This window comes from Erpetoichthys calabaricus, chromosome 7 (genome assembly GCF_900747795.2).
Source record: "Erpetoichthys calabaricus chromosome 7, fErpCal1.3, whole genome shotgun sequence".
NCBI lineage: Eukaryota > Metazoa > Chordata > Cladistia > Polypteriformes > Polypteridae > Erpetoichthys > Erpetoichthys calabaricus.
Window position 1 is genome coordinate 30,331,728 of NC_041400.2, and position 20,827 is coordinate 30,352,554.

Consider the following 20,827-nt stretch of genomic DNA (forward strand, 5'->3'; position numbering starts at 1 on the left):
GCTGACTTCCGAGTCTGCCATGTGCCTTCTCTCAAACACTACTTGAGATGTCATGTGCTTCTTTTTTAACAGTGGCTATCTCTTTGCCACTCTCCCATATGGCTGGTCATGTGCCAGGGCCACAGCTATCATCTCTCCAATCTGAGCTACTGTAGCTTATAACTCTTTCAGAATTCTTAGAGGTGTTTTTGTGGCCTCATCTTCTTCTTGTGAACGGTAGCAGGCTTACAGCTGTGCACTCTTTCCATTTCTTCATGGTTGATTCAACTGGATATTCAGTGCCTTGGAAATTTTCTTGTCTCCATCCCCTGACTTCTGCTTTTCATTGAGTTCCTTGGTGTGTTCTTTTGTCTTCATTGTGGCCACCACCTGCCTCTTCACAAGTTGAACTTTCCAGATTCAGGGACATTTCTGCTATAATCAAGCGAAACCCCAAACAGGTGGTCTCCACTGAACTAATCATGTGACTTCTCAAGCCAATCGGCTGCACCAGTGATTATTTAGGGGTGCCATATTAAGAGGGATGCACACTTACGAGATGTTTGTTTCACAGTTTTAACTAATTTAGACCACTTTGCAGAGATCTGTTTTAACTTTGACATTAAAGAGTCTTTTTCTGTTGATCAGTGTCAAAAAAGCCAAACTAAACCCACTGTGATTTAATGTTGTATAAGAATAAAATACGAAAACTTCGAAGGGGTTGAATACTTCTATAGGTGATTAGATCTGCCTGACATATTGTGCATGAATTTTCTGTAGGAATGTGACAGCAGCAAAGAGGACTTAAAGAAGGATTTGAGAAGATCAGAGAAAAAAAACATTTTTACAGACTTTGACGTTTTATGAATTGTTGAATTTTTCCTGTAAGCAAATTCTCCCTCTGACGTGATTGTGTAATACATGACAAGGTAAATCAGTTGTGTGCATGTGACTTATGTGTGGCACAGTGTGTTCCATAACCAATGTAGCTGATGCTCAAATGTATTTTTGGGTCACCCACCCAAAGGGCTCAAATGAGGGTCACTCCACACCAGAACAGGGAAGGGCAGAGTGCATTAACCCTGCAGACCAGTCATGGGAAATCCCGCCTGGCCCCAATGACGTCACTTCCATGTCCAGCCCTGATGACCTCATTTCCTCTGCCTAACTTTAAAACCGCCATTTTGTCACCTACACATCAGTTCCGTTTTAAACTCAGTAAAACAAACTTGTTTCTTTGCCTTGCCAGCAACAAACGTCAAAAACATTTTGGTGACTCTTTTCCCTTTTGTTGTGACACCTGCTTTTAATAACAGCACGTATGATGCTGTGAGTCAATTCCTACTCAAAACATTTGCTCTTGCCTTTAGAATAAATGTGTCATCAATGCCTACCCTGACAACCCCTCTTTTTACCTCATCCACATTTGCATGCTGGTGGGGTAGCAACTCAGCGCAAGTGACTTTGGCTGCCTTCTCTTAAGTTACCCCCTCTAGCCCAGACATTTTTAGAGATATCCACTGCAGCCCTCATTTCAATGCACAGAATCACCAAGAGGGGCTTGTGTGACTCTCGACTATGAGACCACTGATGTAATTAGTCATCTGGAAGCCAGAGTCCTGGTACATGAGTTGAATACCTTTGGTCAGAAAAATGTTCAGAAAGTGTAAATTCATGTGGAAAAAAATAAAACAGAATAATAAATAGTCTTATAAATCTGAAACTAGACGTATGAAAGTCAGTTAGCCCTCTGCTCTGTTAGGAGTTTCATGCACAATGCCAATCTGGTAGAATCACAATGAGTTTATTCTAAGCAGCAGAATTCATACATTTAAACATTCAGAACACAAAAAAGAAATTCTTTTCAGAAATGATGTGAATGTAGAGGTTCAAGAGGACAGTTTATGAACAAATGAACGAATTAAACAAGAGATGGAAGAGGTAACACAAGCACAATTTAAAAAGTGACACCCAAGGGTGCTGTGGGTAGATTATTGCTTCAAGGAAACAAGGGAGGAAAAGGAACCAAGTGAGTGACACCCTCTAGTCGTCCTAAATACCTTGGGGCAACTGCAAATGGGGGCTGTTTTAGTCATCTGTTTGGTTTATAACTCTGAGTACATCACCGTGCCCGGCTTTCATAGCAGTAACATCTAGTGGGAAACAAATTACAGCAATCTGGAACTGGAACTGGAACTGGAAGACTTTTATTGTTATCATGAAAACCAATACCAAAATGTTTTGAATTATTTGGAGCAGCAAATCTCCAAGCGGTGTTTGTCCTTTTAGCTGGTGGTGATACCTGAAGACTCCAGTCCTGACAGGATGGGATTTAGGCACAGATTAGAAGTATTAGGAAGAGCCGCAGCTGCACCCCCACCTTGTTAGTAGCAGATCACACAATTAGTAGAAAAATGTCAGGTTGAGTTAGTTTTGTGCACTCAGTTCCTACCACATGAATGTGTTTAGAAAAATGGTGTTGTTTTGCACCTTTTTGATGCCAGGCTTTGGAAAGGTGAAGGATTTGAATCTGGAGATTATTCCACCTGTCGCTCCACTCTAAAAACCACAATTTCAAAGAGGAATATTTAATTATTTTGAAACAAAAAAATACAAATCCTAAAACAAGCTATTGATATTTGACAAACTGATGGGTAAAAAGTCCTTAACCTTTATAAAGTTAATTTATATTAAAATTCACTCATCTCCCTGTGTTGGTGTATTTCTACCATTTTCTGGACACAATTCATTACTCAAGCATTACAAAGTGTAACAAGTTAAATGATGTTGTGAAGAAGCTCTATTTTTAATTTTAGAGTCCCATCCACTTCTTTTGATGGATATCGAAAAGTTGATACAGTACACCACCTCTTATCTGCAGATTGGCAGGCTGTTTCACATGCAGTGTAACATTATTTATAAAGTAGAAAATCTACTGTGACACATCTTTAAGGACATTTTCTATTTCTGGTTGAGCCTGTAGACTTCATTAACCTTTAACAATCTGTATTTAATGCTGTAGCTTAGAGGTGGACATAAAGAAATATCCTAAAGAACTGTAGAGACCTACTGACAGCACTGACGTGTGGTTTTGATATAAGAATGTATAAATAATATAGTGCCTTTTCATATCTATCTATCTATCTATCTATCTATCTATCTATCTATCTATCTATCTATCTATCTATCTATCTATCTATCTATCTATCTATCTATCGTCTACTGTATATATAGTGGCTGCCATTGAAAATATGGTGTGATGCTATAGCACAGCTTTTTAAGCCAAAAACAATAGCTAGGTATTCTTAAAACAGCCACCAGGTGGCAGACAGAATATTGAATAGTCTCATGTTTAGATGTCAGATGTTTGTTCTTTTGCTGTTATCAGACAAACATTTTAAAATGTATACAGAATATTAAGAACATAATAGATAGAAATGTGTAGAAGGCCATTCATTCCTCCTCTATAATCAACAGTGAACTCCTATTATGTTTTAACCACCAAAATATGTAGGGCAGCTACTCAGGCCTGGATGTAGGTTTGAATGTTAAAAGCATACACGCTCACACAGGGCCGAAGTAATGATGCATGTCATTGTAAAACTGGACGATTCAGAGAATAAGCAGCTCCACACAGAATGCTCATATTTCATATGCTGTGACACTACAGTGCTGACCTCTTGGTCCTCATGCCATCCATCCATCCATTATCCAACCCGCTATATCCTAACACAGGGTCACAGGGATCTGCTGGAGCCAAACCCAGCCAACACTGGGCGCAAGGCAGGAAACAAACCCCGGGCAGGGTGCCAGCCCACCGCAGGACACACACACACACACCAAGCACACACTAGGGACAATTTAGGATCGCTAATCCACCTAACCTGCATGTCTTTGGACTGTGGGAGGAAACCGGAGCACCCGGAGGAAACCCACGCAGACACGGAGAGAACATGCCAACACCACACAGGGAGGACCCGGGAAGTGAACCTGGGTCTCCTAACTGCGAGGCAGCAGCGCTACCCACTGCGCCACCATGCCGCCCGGCCCTCATGCCACTGTAGTAAAATATGGAGATGGCATACTCGAGATCATGTGAAATGAAACACAAACATCCTTCACTAGTTGCACAAGGAACACAACTTAAATTTTGTGTGTCCTGATTTCAAAACAAGGCTACAACTATGAAAAGTGACGTTAGCAAATGTTAGATACTTCTGGTGTTTCCTTCATTTGACTTTATGCAGTACACAGTAACAGCTTACAAGCAACACTGGCCTCACTGCACAGTAGCAGTGAGTTTGTCATTTCACATTTGGTGACGTTTCCAGTGATTTTCAGTTGTACCCTTCATTTTTGTAACGTTAGTAAGTTGGAGGCAGACAGCGGGGAGCTTCCATGAAGGCTAGTTGTGTAATGTGGCATGTCTAGTGACTCACTCTGAGTGGTCCAAGACTTGTCCTGATAATATCAAACAGGTTTGATTTTGTCTTTAGTTGTAATGGCCGGCTCTGTGTGTGTAGGAGAGCTGACAACCACCGAGTGCTCAGCCAGAAGTACAATGCAATATGATCTCACAAACAAGTCTAATGTCTTGTGTTTTACAAACCACAACACAAAGGGAAAAAAAAGAAAAAAAAGGCAGAGATTGCAGCTGAACTCTCCATAGCTGTTAACTCTTCGCACAGCTCCAGCTCCATCAGGTAACACATTATTGGCTTTTTACAAAAAGTGGTAAGCAGGACTCTGTTGGGAAGTCATCATGCATTATTTGACAGGCCCTGTGATTTTCATTCATCCAGCAATAACATCAGCAACTGCAGTTGACAAGTATCCAGTGTTTTAAAGTTAAGGAGTTTTCACTGGTGGAGTCACATGGACCTGGAAGAGAAAGAAGCTGCAAAAGCTGTGTGTATGTGAAAGAGAGAGACAGAACAAATGAGATGACCAAGCATTTAAAGAGCAGCATTTATGAGCCCCTTTCTTCTGCATGAAACTATTGGCCTGGATATAAGACCCTCTGCACATCTTGATAAGGGCCATCACATGCGTTAGCTCACAGATTTGAGGAAAGTGAATGCAGATGGTGTTACCTTAGACCCCAAGTAAGCAAAGTGAAGCAGAGCTGGCAGCGTGAATGTGCACATTGGAGCCCATGAAATAAACCTTGGAATACCGGAGGGGCAGCGAGAGCGGCACTGGGGGCATCAAAGGAGAGACACAACAATTCACAATGTATTTGGCTACCAGCACCAGTCAGTCAGTCATTTTCCATCCCGCTAAATCCTAACACAGAGTCACGGGGGTCTGCTGGAGCCAAGCGCTATATAAATGTAATGAATTATTATTATTATCCCAGCCGACACAGGGCGCAAGGCAGGAACAAATCCGAGGCAGGGCGCCAGCCCACCGCAGGGCACACACATCCACACTCCAGGCACACACTAGGGACAATTTAGGAGCACCAATGTCCCTAACCTGCATGTCTTTGGACTGTGGGAGGAAAGCAGAGCACCCGGAGGAGCTACCAGCACCAGTGACATTAAAATGTCAGCTGACTAATGTCATAAAAAATCATGCAAAATGACAAAAACTATCAACATATAATTTTGTCATATGATACAACCACCAAAGGAGGGTATTAAGAGATCCCTTAACAACAACATTAAATATTCAACACAAAAGCAAAAATGCAAATGGATGATAAACTTCCATTTTTGTTCAGTGGGCCAAGTGCTAAGTCATGTTCTACAGATGTGAACCACGAAAATAGAAGAACCCACAATTGTCACTGAAATAACTTAAAATGTATTTCGTTTAGTCTGTATTTAATAAAAATCAGAGTTTGCTTTGGGGCTTTTATTCAACATGATGGGACCCTCAAACTGATATTTTGTTGTACAACCTTAGCAAACAAGCGACTCCTGGAGCTCTCAATGAGGCCTCTGCCCCGATGACAGACAGATTGGCTCCAGCAGGTTCAGGTTTGAAGGGGCCTTCTCCAGACTGCATGCTTCCGTTCTTTCCATAGATGTTCCACAGGATTCAAATCAGGACTCCTAGAAGGCCAATTCAGAACAGTCCAGTGTTTTTTCCTGGCCATTCTTGGGGGCTTTTAGCTATGCATTTTGAACCTGTTTGGGAATCCGTGACCGGCGACTGAGCCAGAGCTTTCTGACACTGTACAGAACGTTTTGCTCCAGAATGTCTCAACTTTCCTGACATTTCATCGTTCCCTGTGCAGATTCAAGGCACCACATGCCAGATGTGGCAAAGCAGCCCCAAAAAATAATCGAGTCTCCTTCATGTTTCACAGTCGGTATCGTGTGTTTTTTTCTTTGAAAACTTCATTTCTTTGTCTGTGGACATAGAGCTGATGTGACTTGCCAAAAAGCTCCAGTTTTGTCTCATCTGTCCAAGGGACATTCTCCCAGAAGCATTGTGGCTTGTCAACACACATTTGAGCAAATTCAAGTCTGACATTTTCATGTTTTTCTTTCAACAGCGTAGTCCTCCTTGGTCTTTTTTCATTGAGCCCCACTGTCACTCAAAAAGTGGCTAATGGTGTGATCAGACATTAATGGACCTTGGCCTTGGGGTTCAGCTTGTATCTTTTTGGAAGTTGTTCTTGCTTTTCTGTCTGCCATTCTCACTAATCTTTTGGCCATTCTGGGGTCAGTTTTCCTCTTGTGGCCACGTCCAGGGAGGTTGGCTGCAGTCTCATGGACCTTTAAACTTCCTAATAGTATTTGCAACTGCTGTCACAGGAACATCAAGCTGCTTGGAGACGGTCTTATAGCCTTTGCCTTTAACATGCTTGTGATTTTCTTATTGATCACCTCAGACAAGTCTCTTCTTTACTTTTTCTGGTTCATGTTCAATGTGGAGCACAAGATGATACCAAACAGCAGAGTGACAACTTTTCTCCTTTTAAATGGGCTGAATGACCATTGGAGACGATTGGAGACATGTGTAGGACTAATTCAAGAAAACAACTAATTTGAAAAATCACTCTAATCCAATTATTTATGATTTTTTCACAGATGTGTCCTGTCCATTTTAGAATATCTTTGTAGAATAAGCAATACTTGATCTCTTTTCACACTTGACATATCAAAGGCATGCAGGTATACATGGGACAATTGCTTTACTTTTTAGGTGGAATTCGGCACTAGTTCAATGACCTGTAAGGGTACCAACAAATTTGTCCATATCTATCCATGTCCATCCTATAATTTGCCTCACAAAAAAGCAACCATTGGTTCACTTAAATGGGCTCTAGCGTTCTCGGCCCAAGACGGAACTGAAATGTTCAGACTGCACGTGTGCACACAGAGCAGAGGCTTGCTGGGAACACAGCAGGGTCTAAGGGCCTGACCAGGCAACCCAGAAACTGGAATAGACAGAACATTTCACACGCTCTAAAAAGAAGTGTTTTTCTAGATACGAAATGCTGTAAGCATATGATGAAAAGTTGGAAACATTTAATTATAATGACAAAGTTGAGTTTGCTGTTAAAATTTTAACAAAACAACATTCAAATCATGAGGCGAGTTTACTATTTATGGGGATGGGGAGTTAACTGTCTTCATTAAACAAGATGGTGTAAAATGTGTCACCAACTGATGTAAGCGCCAAAGACAATCAGGCAAAGGGAATGCATTTCAAAACAGTGACATCACAGAAATGTGACAGAGTAAACAAGAAATTTGCAAATATCAAAAATAAAATTAATTACAGCAAAACAAAATGGGGGAAAATACCCCGAACACACCAACTTATTTTTAAAATGTGTCAAACAAACTTTGATTTGATCCGATTTAAATTGCAGGTCTTGTAGATTATACCACAGTCAACGTTCACCTTGTGTCATCTTGTGCTAAACTCTTTCACAGAGTGAGGAGTGCTGTCACTATTTGGAGTTTAGTTCAGAAGATGATACTCCCAGGATTGGCTTTCTACAAAAATTTAGATAGCAAAGAAAAAGAGAAGCCGACTCAAAAAATGGATGGAATGATGTGAGTGGGAAAACAGAAAGCTAGGAGGTTTGATTATTTAAAGATATCTGCTTGCTAACAATCTACATTTTCTGGGAGACAGTTATCTTCTTATATAATACGCTACCGTGGCTGTCCGTTTGTCTGTCTAAGATTTTAAATCAACTTTAGCTCGCAAACTGTTTGACCTTCCATCCATCCATCCATTATCCAACCCGCTATATCCTAACTACAGAGCCACGGGGGTCTGCTGGAGCCAATCTCAGGCAACACAGGGTGCAAGGCAGGAAACAAACCCCAGGCAGGGCGCCAGCCCACCGCAGGACACACACACCCCCACACACCAAGCACACACTAGGGATAATTTTGGATTGCCAATTCACCTAACCTGCATGTCTTTGGACTATGGGAGGAAACCCACACAGACACGAGGAGAACATGCAAACTCCACGCAGGGAGGACCTGGGAAGCAAACCCAGGTCACCTTACTGCGAGGCAGCAGCGCTACCCACTGCGCCACCGTGACACCCCACCGTTTGACCTATTGACCTGAAATTTGGTACACATATACTACGTGACGTCTACCATCCACTTTCCAGTAATGATTGACCTCCAAGGTTATTCTTTTTATTTTTATTTTATTTTATTGTAGAATCAACTCCTGCGGTGACCAGCAGGGTGGCCGTGCAGCTCATGCATATGGGTGCCGTTCTCATCCGTACCACCTTCGCCGTCACTTCCTCTACCTCTTCATATCTTAAATCATTCTTGAGGCAGATTGAAGACTTAACTGCCAGCTTAAGTGAAAAATTAAAGAAAACGTACTAAGAAATTGCAACACAAACACTGACTTAATCAGTTTTAACGTGAAAAGATTCCGACGAAAGAAGAGAAGAAGCGGGCCGCTAGGGTTGAGAGAAGAAGAGCTGCTCAGAAAGCAGCAAGAGCATCAACCTCTGAGCAAACGAATGGTAAACAGAGATGGAGAAAGAGTAGGAAAAATAGGAAGGCTCAAGTCAAGTGTATTCATTGCACGTTATTGTACAGTGCACCATTACTGGTTTTTAATAATCCCTGATATAATATTTTCTTTTCGTTTTCATTTGTTGCCATTTTCTCCAAACAAATGGAGGTATTAATGTTAAAAAATGCTACACTTGTTACTGTATTTTTGACCAAAATTACATTTTGGTACTGGTGTACTCTGGGAAATATGATATATATAATAAACTCCAAAAACTGGAAACCTTTACTTTTATAGACAGGTGGCATTGTAGCATCAGTGTCTGTTGTGTTTCAGATATAAATATTTATATTTCACATTAAGTCTCGTTTATGGAAATCGCTTCTTGACCTAATGTGTGCATGGAAAAGACACTGCTGGGTACGGCACTACAGCAATGCTTCATTTACAGCTGTGTCAGTCAACGCTACTCCTTTTTTAAAAATTTTTTCCATTATCCAACATTTCCCATGGTCCTGCCATTATGCCGACATCACCAAACACAACACTGGAACCAGTAAGGAAATGCATTGTCAGTTCATTGTGCCATCACCAATTGTGTGCCTTCATTCATGTATTCATTTACCATGTCTTTTTAATCCATAAGAGAATATTTGATTAATAAAGTAAGAGTCAAGTCTAAACGGGATGCAAGAGTTAGGATCTATCTATCCATTGTCTAGCCTGATGAACAGGGTTCAGAGTCTCTCCTGGTAGCGTTACATGCAGGGTGGGCTCTGATCTGTCACACAGCATGTTCAGACACATATCCACTTTCACTTACACTGGGCCAATTTAGAGTTACAGTAGGATATACAGTGGGGGAAATAAGTATTTAACATGAAACTTAGACCAGACATCGGTATCCATCTTAATTAAAGGATAAGTGTCTGTGTGACTGCCTGGTTGCTTTGTCTCTGTTACTCCAATAGAAGATACATCACAAACATTTTTTTTTTGTTCTTTATTTCGTCTTATACGATTTCTTGTATTAGGAATTTGTTAGTTTTCGTATACCCCTTGGGGTCAGAGCACAGGGTCAGCCATTGTACAGCGCCCCTGGAGCAATTACAGGTTAAGGGTCTTGCTCAAGGGCCCAGCAGAGTAGGATCTCTTTTGGCAGTGACGGGGATTCGAACCGGCAACCTTCTGGATACCAGCGCAGATCCTTAGCCTCAAAGCCACCACTCCACCCTGATTAACACTGCTTTTACAAATCCATACACATACGCATTGCAGGGTGAACTACAGATGTTACCGCTGATGTCTATGCTGATAACTCAATAAAATGACACAGCTCCAGAAACCATAGCATTCCAATCCTTTAAAAAGTTATCTATTACTAGGGGGTTCCCCCCTGCTCGCTACATGCCAGTCACTTTGTGTCTCTGCCGCTCGCGTTGTGAAGAGGGGGCTGAACGCACCCCAAGGAGATACAGTCGCTCCTCCAAAACCCCCTCTTAAACGGTGATATAATTGGGAAAAAAATACAGTTTTCTTTTTACCTCATCTTTGCTCAATCAGCTGCTGCTGCCGTGCCGTGTGATCTTCATCTCGCGAGGCGCTTTGAACAAAAGCCTGTACAGCAGCTGTTCTACTCTTTGTCTTTTATTTCCGGCCCCGGACGTGGTTAAAACTCTTGGCACAAACTCTTGTCTCGTGGGATGTGAGTTCTTGATATTTTTTAGTTTATAACGGAATAAAACGGAATAAGAATCTGAATATCTAACAACATTACATTAAAGTTTGATAAATTCTGAAAAGAATGATACCAAACATATATATGTAGGTTTTAAAATAAGCCCGATTTAAAGCGTGACAAATAAACATCATATTAAAATCGTTGCACTTTTAGGCTTAGGATTTTATATATAGAGACAGCAGATAAAATGGAAGAAAAATGTTGACATGTTGAGTACTTATTCCCCCACTGTAACTTAACACACAAGTTTGTTGGAGGTTTGAGAAAAACCAGAGTAGCTGGAAGGTGGTTATTCATAATAACATTAAATTTGACTTCTGAATGCACATCACATGCAAGGTGTGAGTAACGCCATTGGTCTAATGGAAAAATGTTGCTACATGTAGCCATTCCTATTCATTTGTTGCCATAGATTCTGTCCGAAATAAAGAAGCAAAGTCTTCATTTCCTTCAAAAGGCTGGGGTGGAGTAGCGTGGTGTTTCAGAAATTGTAAATTCAGGGATGACCGCCCTACATTGCATTATCCATCCATCCTTCCAGTATCCAACCCGCTATATGCTAACCACAGGGTCACGGGGGTCTTCTGGAGCCAATCCCAGCCAACACAGGGCGCAAGGCAGGAAACAAACCCCAGGCAGGGCACCAGCCCACCGCAGGCATTGCATTATAGTTCCGTTATAAGGCGGTGGAGAGGACTTTTTCTATGGCAGCCACTATATAGACATAGGTTTATTTTTTACTGTTAATGTATCTTGATGGTGTGAAAAGAGTTTTTCATAATTGTACCCTTTCTTCTTTTTGGTGAGTTAAGTAAAAGTTGAATTGCTTTGTATTTGCATTCCATTAAAAAGATATTTTTGTGCAGTGTAAATCAACAAAAAATTATTTTCCCTAAGATGGATATGCCTATTACATCGTGGAGGTAACATTTTCTTTGACTAATCCCAAGACTGTAGATCAGTTCATGTACAGTAATCTCTAAAATGAATAATCTGCCGTTGATCTCATAATAACATTGAAAATAAAAATGAACCACAAGATGAAGTTCATATACAGATAGTATTTCTTCTTCTGCTTACATCTAGAAAATCAATTTTAGAGAACAAAAGCAAATGAGAACTGGAGATTATGAATAATGAATAGGCATTCGTGTGGAAATGCAATTATACAGTTAGATGCATTCATTTTAAACTACAGTGCCACATAAATAAATAAACATCTTTTAGGAAACAAAAAACTCATTACAAAACTGTCATTATTTGAGTTCAGTTCAAGCTAATTTGTTGCCTAATTTGTGCTATAATTACAATGGAAAGTATTTTTACAAGCCTCACAGATTAGGAATAACAAAAATGAAGTAAACAGCACAATAAAGGGTACAAGGACATCATGCAATAGACTCAGAATAAATAACACAATGGTGACAGACTGTCAGAAAAGTATCAATATTTGGAGCACTTTATGATTTGCTTCACTATAAGGCATTCATTTTTTTAATTACAATTTAACTTAACAATACTGTATTGTTTGCTTTAAATCTAATGCTGTTAATGTTGACCGTGGATGTTGGTTATCATTTGATATTTTCTACTTTTGTTGGTTTTAAAGGAACCTATATAATATACTCTTAAATACTGTCAGCAGGCATTCTGTTGGAGATTTTCACCCAAACATTTTTCATTTAAGCCCCAATGGCACGTGGACACAATGAAGATGATGTGCGTGTGGGACGGGAGTACAAACCTGATATTTTTGGGTCAAGCTGGACAGGACGTTTTGTAACACTGTTCCATTAACCACATGCTAAAAACTACTTCTTTTTCTTTTGCAGCTATTCACGTTTTTATAAGGGGTCACTATCATTTTTTTCTACTAGACTTTTCTAATAGAGGTTGGGGACATGTTGAATACTTTATTATTTATATGTATTTGTTGTATCTTCTGATATTTCCATTCTATGGACAAGTAACAGTTTATGGCATACTGTATGCTATTGTAAGCACTGAAATTGCCCATCCTTTACTTTAAACACGTTTGGCAAAAACAACTAAATGAATGATAAACATTTTTGATTGAACTGTTAAGATGGCTGTGTTACTTACAGTTTCTATCATGGGTATACATTTGCTTATATTTAGTGACTATTCTGCATAGCATACTGATGAGACACCAATGCTTGAATGACACGACGCTTTAAGCAATGGCTTTGGAGAACATTTCCATTGCGCTTACGTTAACATACAAACTAGCTGTACTATAAGTAAGTACTTTAGCAAATAATGGCTACTTTGCATGTTGGTGATTGTGTGCAATGTGTCAAAAACGATTGCCTAATCCTTGTCTCCAGGTTTATGGAGTGCCCCGTACTGACTGCTTAAACAAGAGGTGCAGAGTCATTGTTTCATACTTACAAAAAACTCAATTCAGATACAGTAATCTGTTATCCTAAGATGGTGACTCTTAACCTTTTCCACTGCTATACCTGTTTCCCACCATCCATGTTGTGTCTGTGTGTGTTTAAGGGTCTCTGTGTTCAATGGTAGATGACCTCGCTGAAGATGACAATGGGGTCCCCTACTTTGTATTTTGGGCGTAATTGGGCAGGCCATTTCATACCCTTCAGGTTTAAACCACTGGTCTTGGACAAACTGGCATGCTGTACACTGCAAATCACTTGTAAATTGTTGCCCCTTGGATGATTCCTTTGAAACAGACTTTTGTGCTGCTTTTCCACAAAGAATAATGAGCACACAAATTCTTCCACTCCTTGAAAAAAAGTGCAGAGCAATTCTTATCGACAGATAATCTAGCTAAATATCGATAAGCCAAATGCTGTCAACTTACCCTTGGGTGATGTGAAGGAACTGGGGGCCTCACAATATCGAAGGAACCTAAAAGTAAAGAAACAGATGGTTACATTTAGTTCAAAACTAAAAAGAATAAAAGTTTGAAAAGAAACAAAGACAACATAGTTTCACAATTTCATCTTCAATAATTTGTTAGGTCCCATTCTGGCAGTGCATCTGGGCAATGTCATCATTTAACTCACTTTGGACTTTGGTTGTTCGGATGCTGCATGTCACAAGGTAGTGTAGCTACATCTGCCTACAAGCATGTAACATCATGGCATCCACTTTATTTATAACAAGGTCCATACTCTTTTATTGCATGAACACTGCTTTAAAGAAAACAGCATTTTTCACTTGAGAAAACTCCTTTTTAAAGGCTAAGTCCACACTACTATGCTTTCATTTTTACACAAAAGTGATTTCTGTACACACACTAGTGTTTCACATCATTTATGGAATATCTGATAACACTAAAATGACGTAAACACTCGCTCTCAATGGGCATGTGTGCTTTGGCTGAAAAATCCTTTAAGAGACGGTAATCCTGCTGACCATGGGATTTATCTCAAAACTGTAGTGACCGGTAAATTACTGGCCTTTTACAAATGTATGCAGCATTCAAACAGCACAAAATGCAGTTCAGATATCTACAGGTAAGCAACACAACAAGTGCATTGGAAAGAAACTCTTCTATTCCACTATTTTGGAATATGGTTTTCTTCCATGAAGGGTGACAATTAAGGAATTAGACATTGTAATGAGCAGAGTCAAGTCAAGAAAGGGTTACATAATAAACATGAACAAATCAGAGTGTGATCCGAGTCTGTGTTTTTGCCCATCCACACTACGCCACTGAGACTGTGTTTTTAGAAGTACACAAATCTCGAGAGCGTTTTCAAAAGTCTCCGTTTTTGGCAGTTGAAAATGCTGGGGTAGCATAGGTGAAAGATAAAAACAGAGACTAATGTCTGCATTTTTAAACAAAATCTGGGATGAGCTCCAGGAATCCAACTGCTTTTAGAGAAACTCTACTTCAGAATCACAGTTTCCTGAGAAGATGGCAGAAACAAGAAATCCTACATTTAAATTGCAGTCACATAATTTATGCTATTTTCAATTTCTTTTCTGCCATCCACTTTTCACTGTGCCAGTAGTAGGAAGCCACAAATGGGGCCTTGGATATTTGTAACAGAGCTTTGAAAAAGTATTTGCCCCTTTCCTGATTTCCTCTGTCATTGCAACTATTTGACATTGAATGTTTCATCCAAAATCATATTAGATAAAGGGCACCCGAGTGAACAAATCACAGTTTTGTTTTACAAATGTAATCTATTAGATGATCAAAGCTATCTAATACTAACTAGCACTGTGTGAAAAAGTAATAGCCCCCTTACACTTAATAAGAGATTGCACCTCCTTAGGCTGTAATTACTGCAACACAGTCCTCCTGTAATTCAGTCTCCCACATCACTGTTTAAGGATTTTAGCCCAGTGTTCTCTGCAGAACTGCTTTAGTTCAGAAACACAGATTAAGTTTTCAAGCAATTAAATACTCATCTTCTTGCGGAATGACCCAAAATGCAATTGATTTCACAATTTTTTTTTTTTTTTGTGAAGTTAAACACTGACTTTCTCTGTGAATTTTATGTTGATTCATTCAGCACTATTCTCCACATATCTAACTGATGACCTTTTAATAGATGTCCGAGTATGGCAATTCCTACAGTAGTGTCTAAATCACACCACTAAATCTAACCTTACACTTTAATTTCAGTTGCTCCTTACCTTCAAGCACCAGTGAATATTCTACCCTTAAGCATGGCAAGGAGATAAGCCAAGAGGATCAAACAAGGTAAAATGTGGCTGGCAGTGAGGCAGAGACTTCAACAGCATTTTAGGGTCAAATTAGAGTCGACACGCAGTTCACTACAGGCTATAGCCAGTCATACTGCTGTATGGGCAGGGGCTTCACCAGAGATTTCCACGTTCTTCAGACTTACCCATTTCCAGGTCAGGCCGAGGACAAGCCTCAGTCAAAACTCTTAGCAGTCCATCAGGCTTGTATGAATAGTGCTCCACCAGCTGGAGAAAGAAAAGAGATTCAACACAAAGTGACTAAGACTGCATGACAAAAATGGAAATGATAACTAAATTCACAATACAAAAAGCCAGCTAAGGCATACAACTACATCAAAGCAGGATATTTTACACCAAGTTAAACGTTTCTAAAGTAAGACTTTTAGCAATCTTGCTAAATATACTGAACATACAATTTGTTTTATTTTTAACAAACTTGGGGGCTTTGCCCCCTGCTTGCTTCGCTCTCCCACCCCCTCCCATTATCCCCATAAGCGCGCTACGCTGCAGCCACTTTGCGTCTCTGCCACTAGCATTGATAAGGGAAATGCGGTCTGATCAGCTCCTGCTGCCGAGCAGCATGTTCTTCTTGTCGCGCTGCGCGTCGATCATTTCAAAGCCTGTAGAGCAGTTGTCCTTTTGTCTCACTGCCTTGTCTCGCGGGACCTTAAAGCGTCTCTCGTAAGATGTCAAATTGTCTTCCGAGAAGATCACATATCGTCTCCTTCCAAGCCTTCCAAGATTTTTTTTAAATAAAGAGATGTTCCTACATACCCATTTTCACATTTAGAGATTAAAGACGTAACATACAGGAAAACACAAGAGTTTATCCAGGCATTTATTTGAGTAGAGCCTGCAGGCATCTTTGTTTCTGTGTGGATCTCCTCCCAGCATTTAGGTTTCCTCCCAGATGTGTGGGTTAGGTAGATTGGTGAATCTAAACTGGCATATCATAAGTGAGATGCAAATACTGAGAAAAGCGCTATATAAATGTAATGAATTAATTATTATTATTATATGTGGGTGTATTCAGGGTTGGTTCCTATCTAATACTCCAATCAGGACTCACACTATTAGATTTTCTTTTAAATTATTTTAATTATTATTATTTTACAGTTTGTTTTTTTTACAGCACGTAAGGGTTGTACAGGATATGTACGAGGGAAGTGTAACAGTGGTGAGGTCTGTGGTAGGAGTGACGGATGCATTCAAGTTGGAGGTGGGATTACATCAGAGATTGGCTCTGAGCCCTTTCTTATTTGCAATGGTGATGGACAGGTTGACAGATGAGATTAGACAGGAGTCCCCGTGGACTATGATGTTTGCTGATGACATTGTGATCTGTAGCGATAGTAGGGAGCAGGTTGAGGAGACCCTGGAGAGGTGGAGATGCTCTAGTGAGGAGTGGAATGAAGGTCAGTAGGAACAAGACAGAATACACGTGTGTAAATGAGAGGGAGGTCAGTGGAATGGCGAGGATGCAGGGAGTAGAGTTGGCGAAGGTGGATGAGTTTAAATACTTGGGATCAACAGTACAGTGTAATGGGGATTGTGGAAGAGAGGTGAAAAAGAGAGTGCAGGCAGGGTGGAGATGTTGGAGAAGAGTGTCAGGAGTGATTTGTGACAGACGGGTATCATCAAGAGTGAAAGGGAAGGTCTACAGGACGATAGTGAGACCAGCTATGTTATATGGGTTGGAGACGGTGGCACTGATCAAAAAACAGGAGACACAGCTGGAGGTGGCAGAGTTAAAGATGTTAAGATTTGCACTGGGTGTGACAAGGATGGACAGGATTAGAAATGATTACATTAGAGGGTCAGCTCAGGTTGGACGGTTGGGAGACAAAGTCAGAGAGGCGAGGTTGCGTTGGTTTGGATATGTGCAGAGGAGAAATGCTGGGAAAATTGGGAGGAGGATGGTCAAGATAGAGCTGCCAGGAAAGAGGAAAAGAGGAAGGCCTAAGAGGAGGTTTATGGATGTGGTGAGAGAATACATGCATGTGATGGGTGTAACAGAGCAAGATACAGAGGACAGAAAGATATGGAAGAAGATGATCCACTGTGGAGAAGAAGAAGAAGAAGAAGAAGAAGAAGAAGAAGAAGAAGAAGAAGGAGCATCCAAAAAGGTGCAGGGATGGTTTGAGGCTTACTAAATTGACAACAGATGAATCAGTGAATCATCCAGGACTTCAAGAACAACATTCCTCAAAAACAAATCAGTAGGATTATGGGCATCTCACCATCTACAGTGCCAAATATCATTAAAAAAATCTGTAATGGATATCATGACATGAACTCTGGAATACTTTTGTCAGTTAACACATTCTCTGCTGCATCCACAGATGCAAGTTATACCTTTATTATGCAAAGCAGAAGCCACACATCAACTCTGAGCAGAAGAACCTCAAACTTTTTTGGGCTCTGTCTTATCTGAGATGGAAAGCATCTATCCATCCATTTTCCAAGCCGCTGAATCCGAACACAGGGTCACGGGGGTCTGCTGGAGCCAATCCCAGCCAACACAGGGCAGGAGATGGAAAGCAACACAGTGTAATTGTGTTTTGTGATCTGACAAGTCAACATTTAAAATAGTTTCTGAAAAAAACTATCTGTTGTGTTATCTGAGCAAAAGAGGAAGAAAAGAATGGCTGTTAACATCTAAGCTGTTATGAGCATCAGGTCAAAAAGCCAGCAGCTGTCAAGGTATGGGGGTGTGTTAGTGCCCATGGCATGGATAATTTGCATATATGTGAGGGCTCTATTAATACAGAAAGATATGTGCAAATTTTGGAGAAGGATATAATGCCATCCCATGCCATGGTTGCATGCACCCATAAAGAGATATCCAAAAGAGAACCCCCCTTTTAGATCTGTGCAATTGGATCTGTAACTGAAATCGATGAAGGAGAATGGGGGCAAGGGTGGGATCTACAACCTCATGATCGCATATGAAATCAATGAGCAGAGTCAGGAAGGGAGGGTGGCGGGCATGCATCTCTGAAATAGAGGGGAGCTCAAGAACTCACTTGGCCACAGTCCCTAGAGCCAGGTTGGTTATTGGGTTTGACACTCCCCCAAATATATTTTATGACAGTTTTAACTGATGAAATTATGATATCTGTACATTATCATCCCAGTCCCTGAAGTTAGATCTGGCTGCACCCTTCTCTAGGCTCAAAAGATACTGTAGGACTAAAAGAAAGCAGCAGTAGCTAATATCTGGATCTGTAAGTAAATAACCGTTTGGTAGCAATAAATAGTTAATAAGTAACAGAAACATTGATTTCTAAGTTTAAAAAAATGCTATGGCCTACTTCAAAGCAATAAAGGGGAAGGCTCAATGGTGGTTAGGTAAGCGGCCAGCACTACTGGCACAAGTGGTTGTAGAAGCAGATAAGACAGTAAGAAATGCTAAAATCTAACAGCAGATATTCACTTAGCAAGTATTTATTTATTCAAGACTGTACAGCTCTTAGCAGTTCGGAAGAAGAGTAATTAAATGGGCGACAGGTTCATTAATTTGGGAGATACAAACAGTGCAAGTGGAGGACTTTTAAGTAAGGAATAACAGGACCACAAAGTTAGGAGAACAGACAGAGAAAAGTAAAGTTAACTTCATAGAAGGACAAACAGCACACAGTTGAGAGGGTGAATATTACAGGGTCTTAAGGGTCCAGATGGTATAAAATAGCTGTAATAGTTATGTAATGGAATTTTTTTGGCTTAAATTGTTTAGGTTTACTATTTAAGTTAAATCGTTTAACTTTAATTTAAAAAAAAGAAAAAGGTAAGACAGTTTTAGTAATCCTAAATCAAATTTAAATAATGAGACCAGTGCAATGCAAGTCCTGTTGGTTGTTGGACTTTTTAGATGACGGTTTGAATGAACCAGCCATCTATGAGGGTTACATCTCCAGGAGATGCCAGCTGATCCAGCACCTCAAGCTCAGGGTCGCTGAACTGGAGGAAGAGTTGGGAGGTTTGTGTTGTAGCAGCGAATTGGCGGACCTGGCCCAGGTGTCCTTTAGAGAAATAGTGTGCATCCTTAAGGTGGTGCAGGAGGAGATTTCAGACCAGACATGTAGAGATAGGTAGTCACGGTCACATGGGATGCAGACTGTCCTGGGTCATTAACCCCAGAATTGAAAATGTCAAACTATTTTCAGGTCCTTGCAGAGCTGCACGGTGTCTCTGATGATTCTGAGAGGGTAGGCAGGGATGAGGAGCCCCAGTGGGCCACCTTAAAACCAGTTCCCAGAAAGAGAGAAGTAGTGATAGTAGGGGGTTCAGTCATTAGGGGGATTGAAGCACAGACAGAGTGTCTCGCACGGTGTGTTGCCTTCCAGGTGCACAGGTGGGGGACCTCCCTGGAAGGGTGGATAGGCTCTTGGCCAGAGCGGGGGTGGATGCAGTTGTCATTGTCCATGTTGGAACAAATTACATACATAAGGGTAGTCTGTCAGTTCTGCGATCTAAATTCAAGGAGTTAGGTGCCAAGCTGAGAAGCAGAACTGACAAGGTAGTCTTCTCCGAAGTTCTGCCTGTGCCACTCGCCAGTCCAGGTAAGACTGAGGAGATTAGAAGGCTTAACGCGTGACTCAAATCTTGGTGCAGGGTAGAAGGGTATAGGTTTATGGGGCATTGGGACTCCTGTTGTAACAGATGGGACCTGTTCCTCCGTGACGGGTGACATCTGAACTAGAGGGGCACCAATGTTTTGGGGAGGTGTATGAGTAGGCTAGTCGAGGATTGTTTAAACTAGGGAATGGGGGGGCAGGGAGTTCAGGAAAGGCCAGGTTTAGATCTATACATGGAGGAACAAACAACGGTGTAGACATAAAAATACGTAGTAATATAAATTCTAACCCAACATTTAAATGTGAAAGGAGTAACATTAAAAATAGCTTGCCTTAATGCTAGAATTATCAAAAATAAGGTAAGTGAGTTGGAGTTTTATGTAGCAGAGCATAATTATGATATTATAGCATAACGGAAACCTGGCTAAATAACAAAGATGGGGATGAGTGTAACATAGAGGGATGCACATTTTTAGGAAGGATAGACAGAACAGAAAAGAAGGTGAGGTGGCTGTTTATGCCAAAAAGAATTTAAATGTAAGTCCTCTTCAGTTGGACAATGAGCCCCATCTTAGTGAGGACATGTGGCTTTGCCAGGAAAGCATTAGGGAAAGAGGTCTTATTTTAGGAGTGTGTTATAGATCACCCAATTCAGACAGTAATTTCAACACACATCTTTTTAGTAATAACAAAAAGGGAAGTTTACAGGGAGATGATATAGTCATGGGACACTTTAACTATCCAAATATTAACTGGGATAACCTTGCAGATGGAGGAGCTCAAGAGCAGGAGTTTTTAGAAGTAATCAGTGACTGTTTTTTTAACACAGCATGTTAAAGCACCAAGACGGGGTGAAGCCTGT

General features: G+C 40.6%; 1 protein-coding gene across 3 annotated transcripts in view; it reads right to left on the reverse strand.

Annotated features, from left to right (window-relative positions):
* The window catches only part of syk (spleen tyrosine kinase), a 132,339-nt gene that overhangs the window by 21,653 nt on the left and 89,859 nt on the right, over positions 1-20,827 (reverse strand). For 2 of the 3 annotated variants that reach the window (XM_028804870.2, XM_028804869.2), the window contains exons 5-7: positions 15,532-15,613; positions 13,527-13,573; positions 2,470-2,538 (exon numbers count right to left, since the gene is read on the reverse strand). In XM_028804870.2, coding sequence (XP_028660703.1) covers positions 2,470-2,538; positions 13,527-13,573; positions 15,532-15,613 — 198 coding nt within the window. The remainder of the gene's footprint in view (positions 1-2,469; positions 2,539-13,526; positions 13,574-15,531; positions 15,614-20,827) is intronic. The other variant, XM_028804871.2, reaches the window with a different exon arrangement.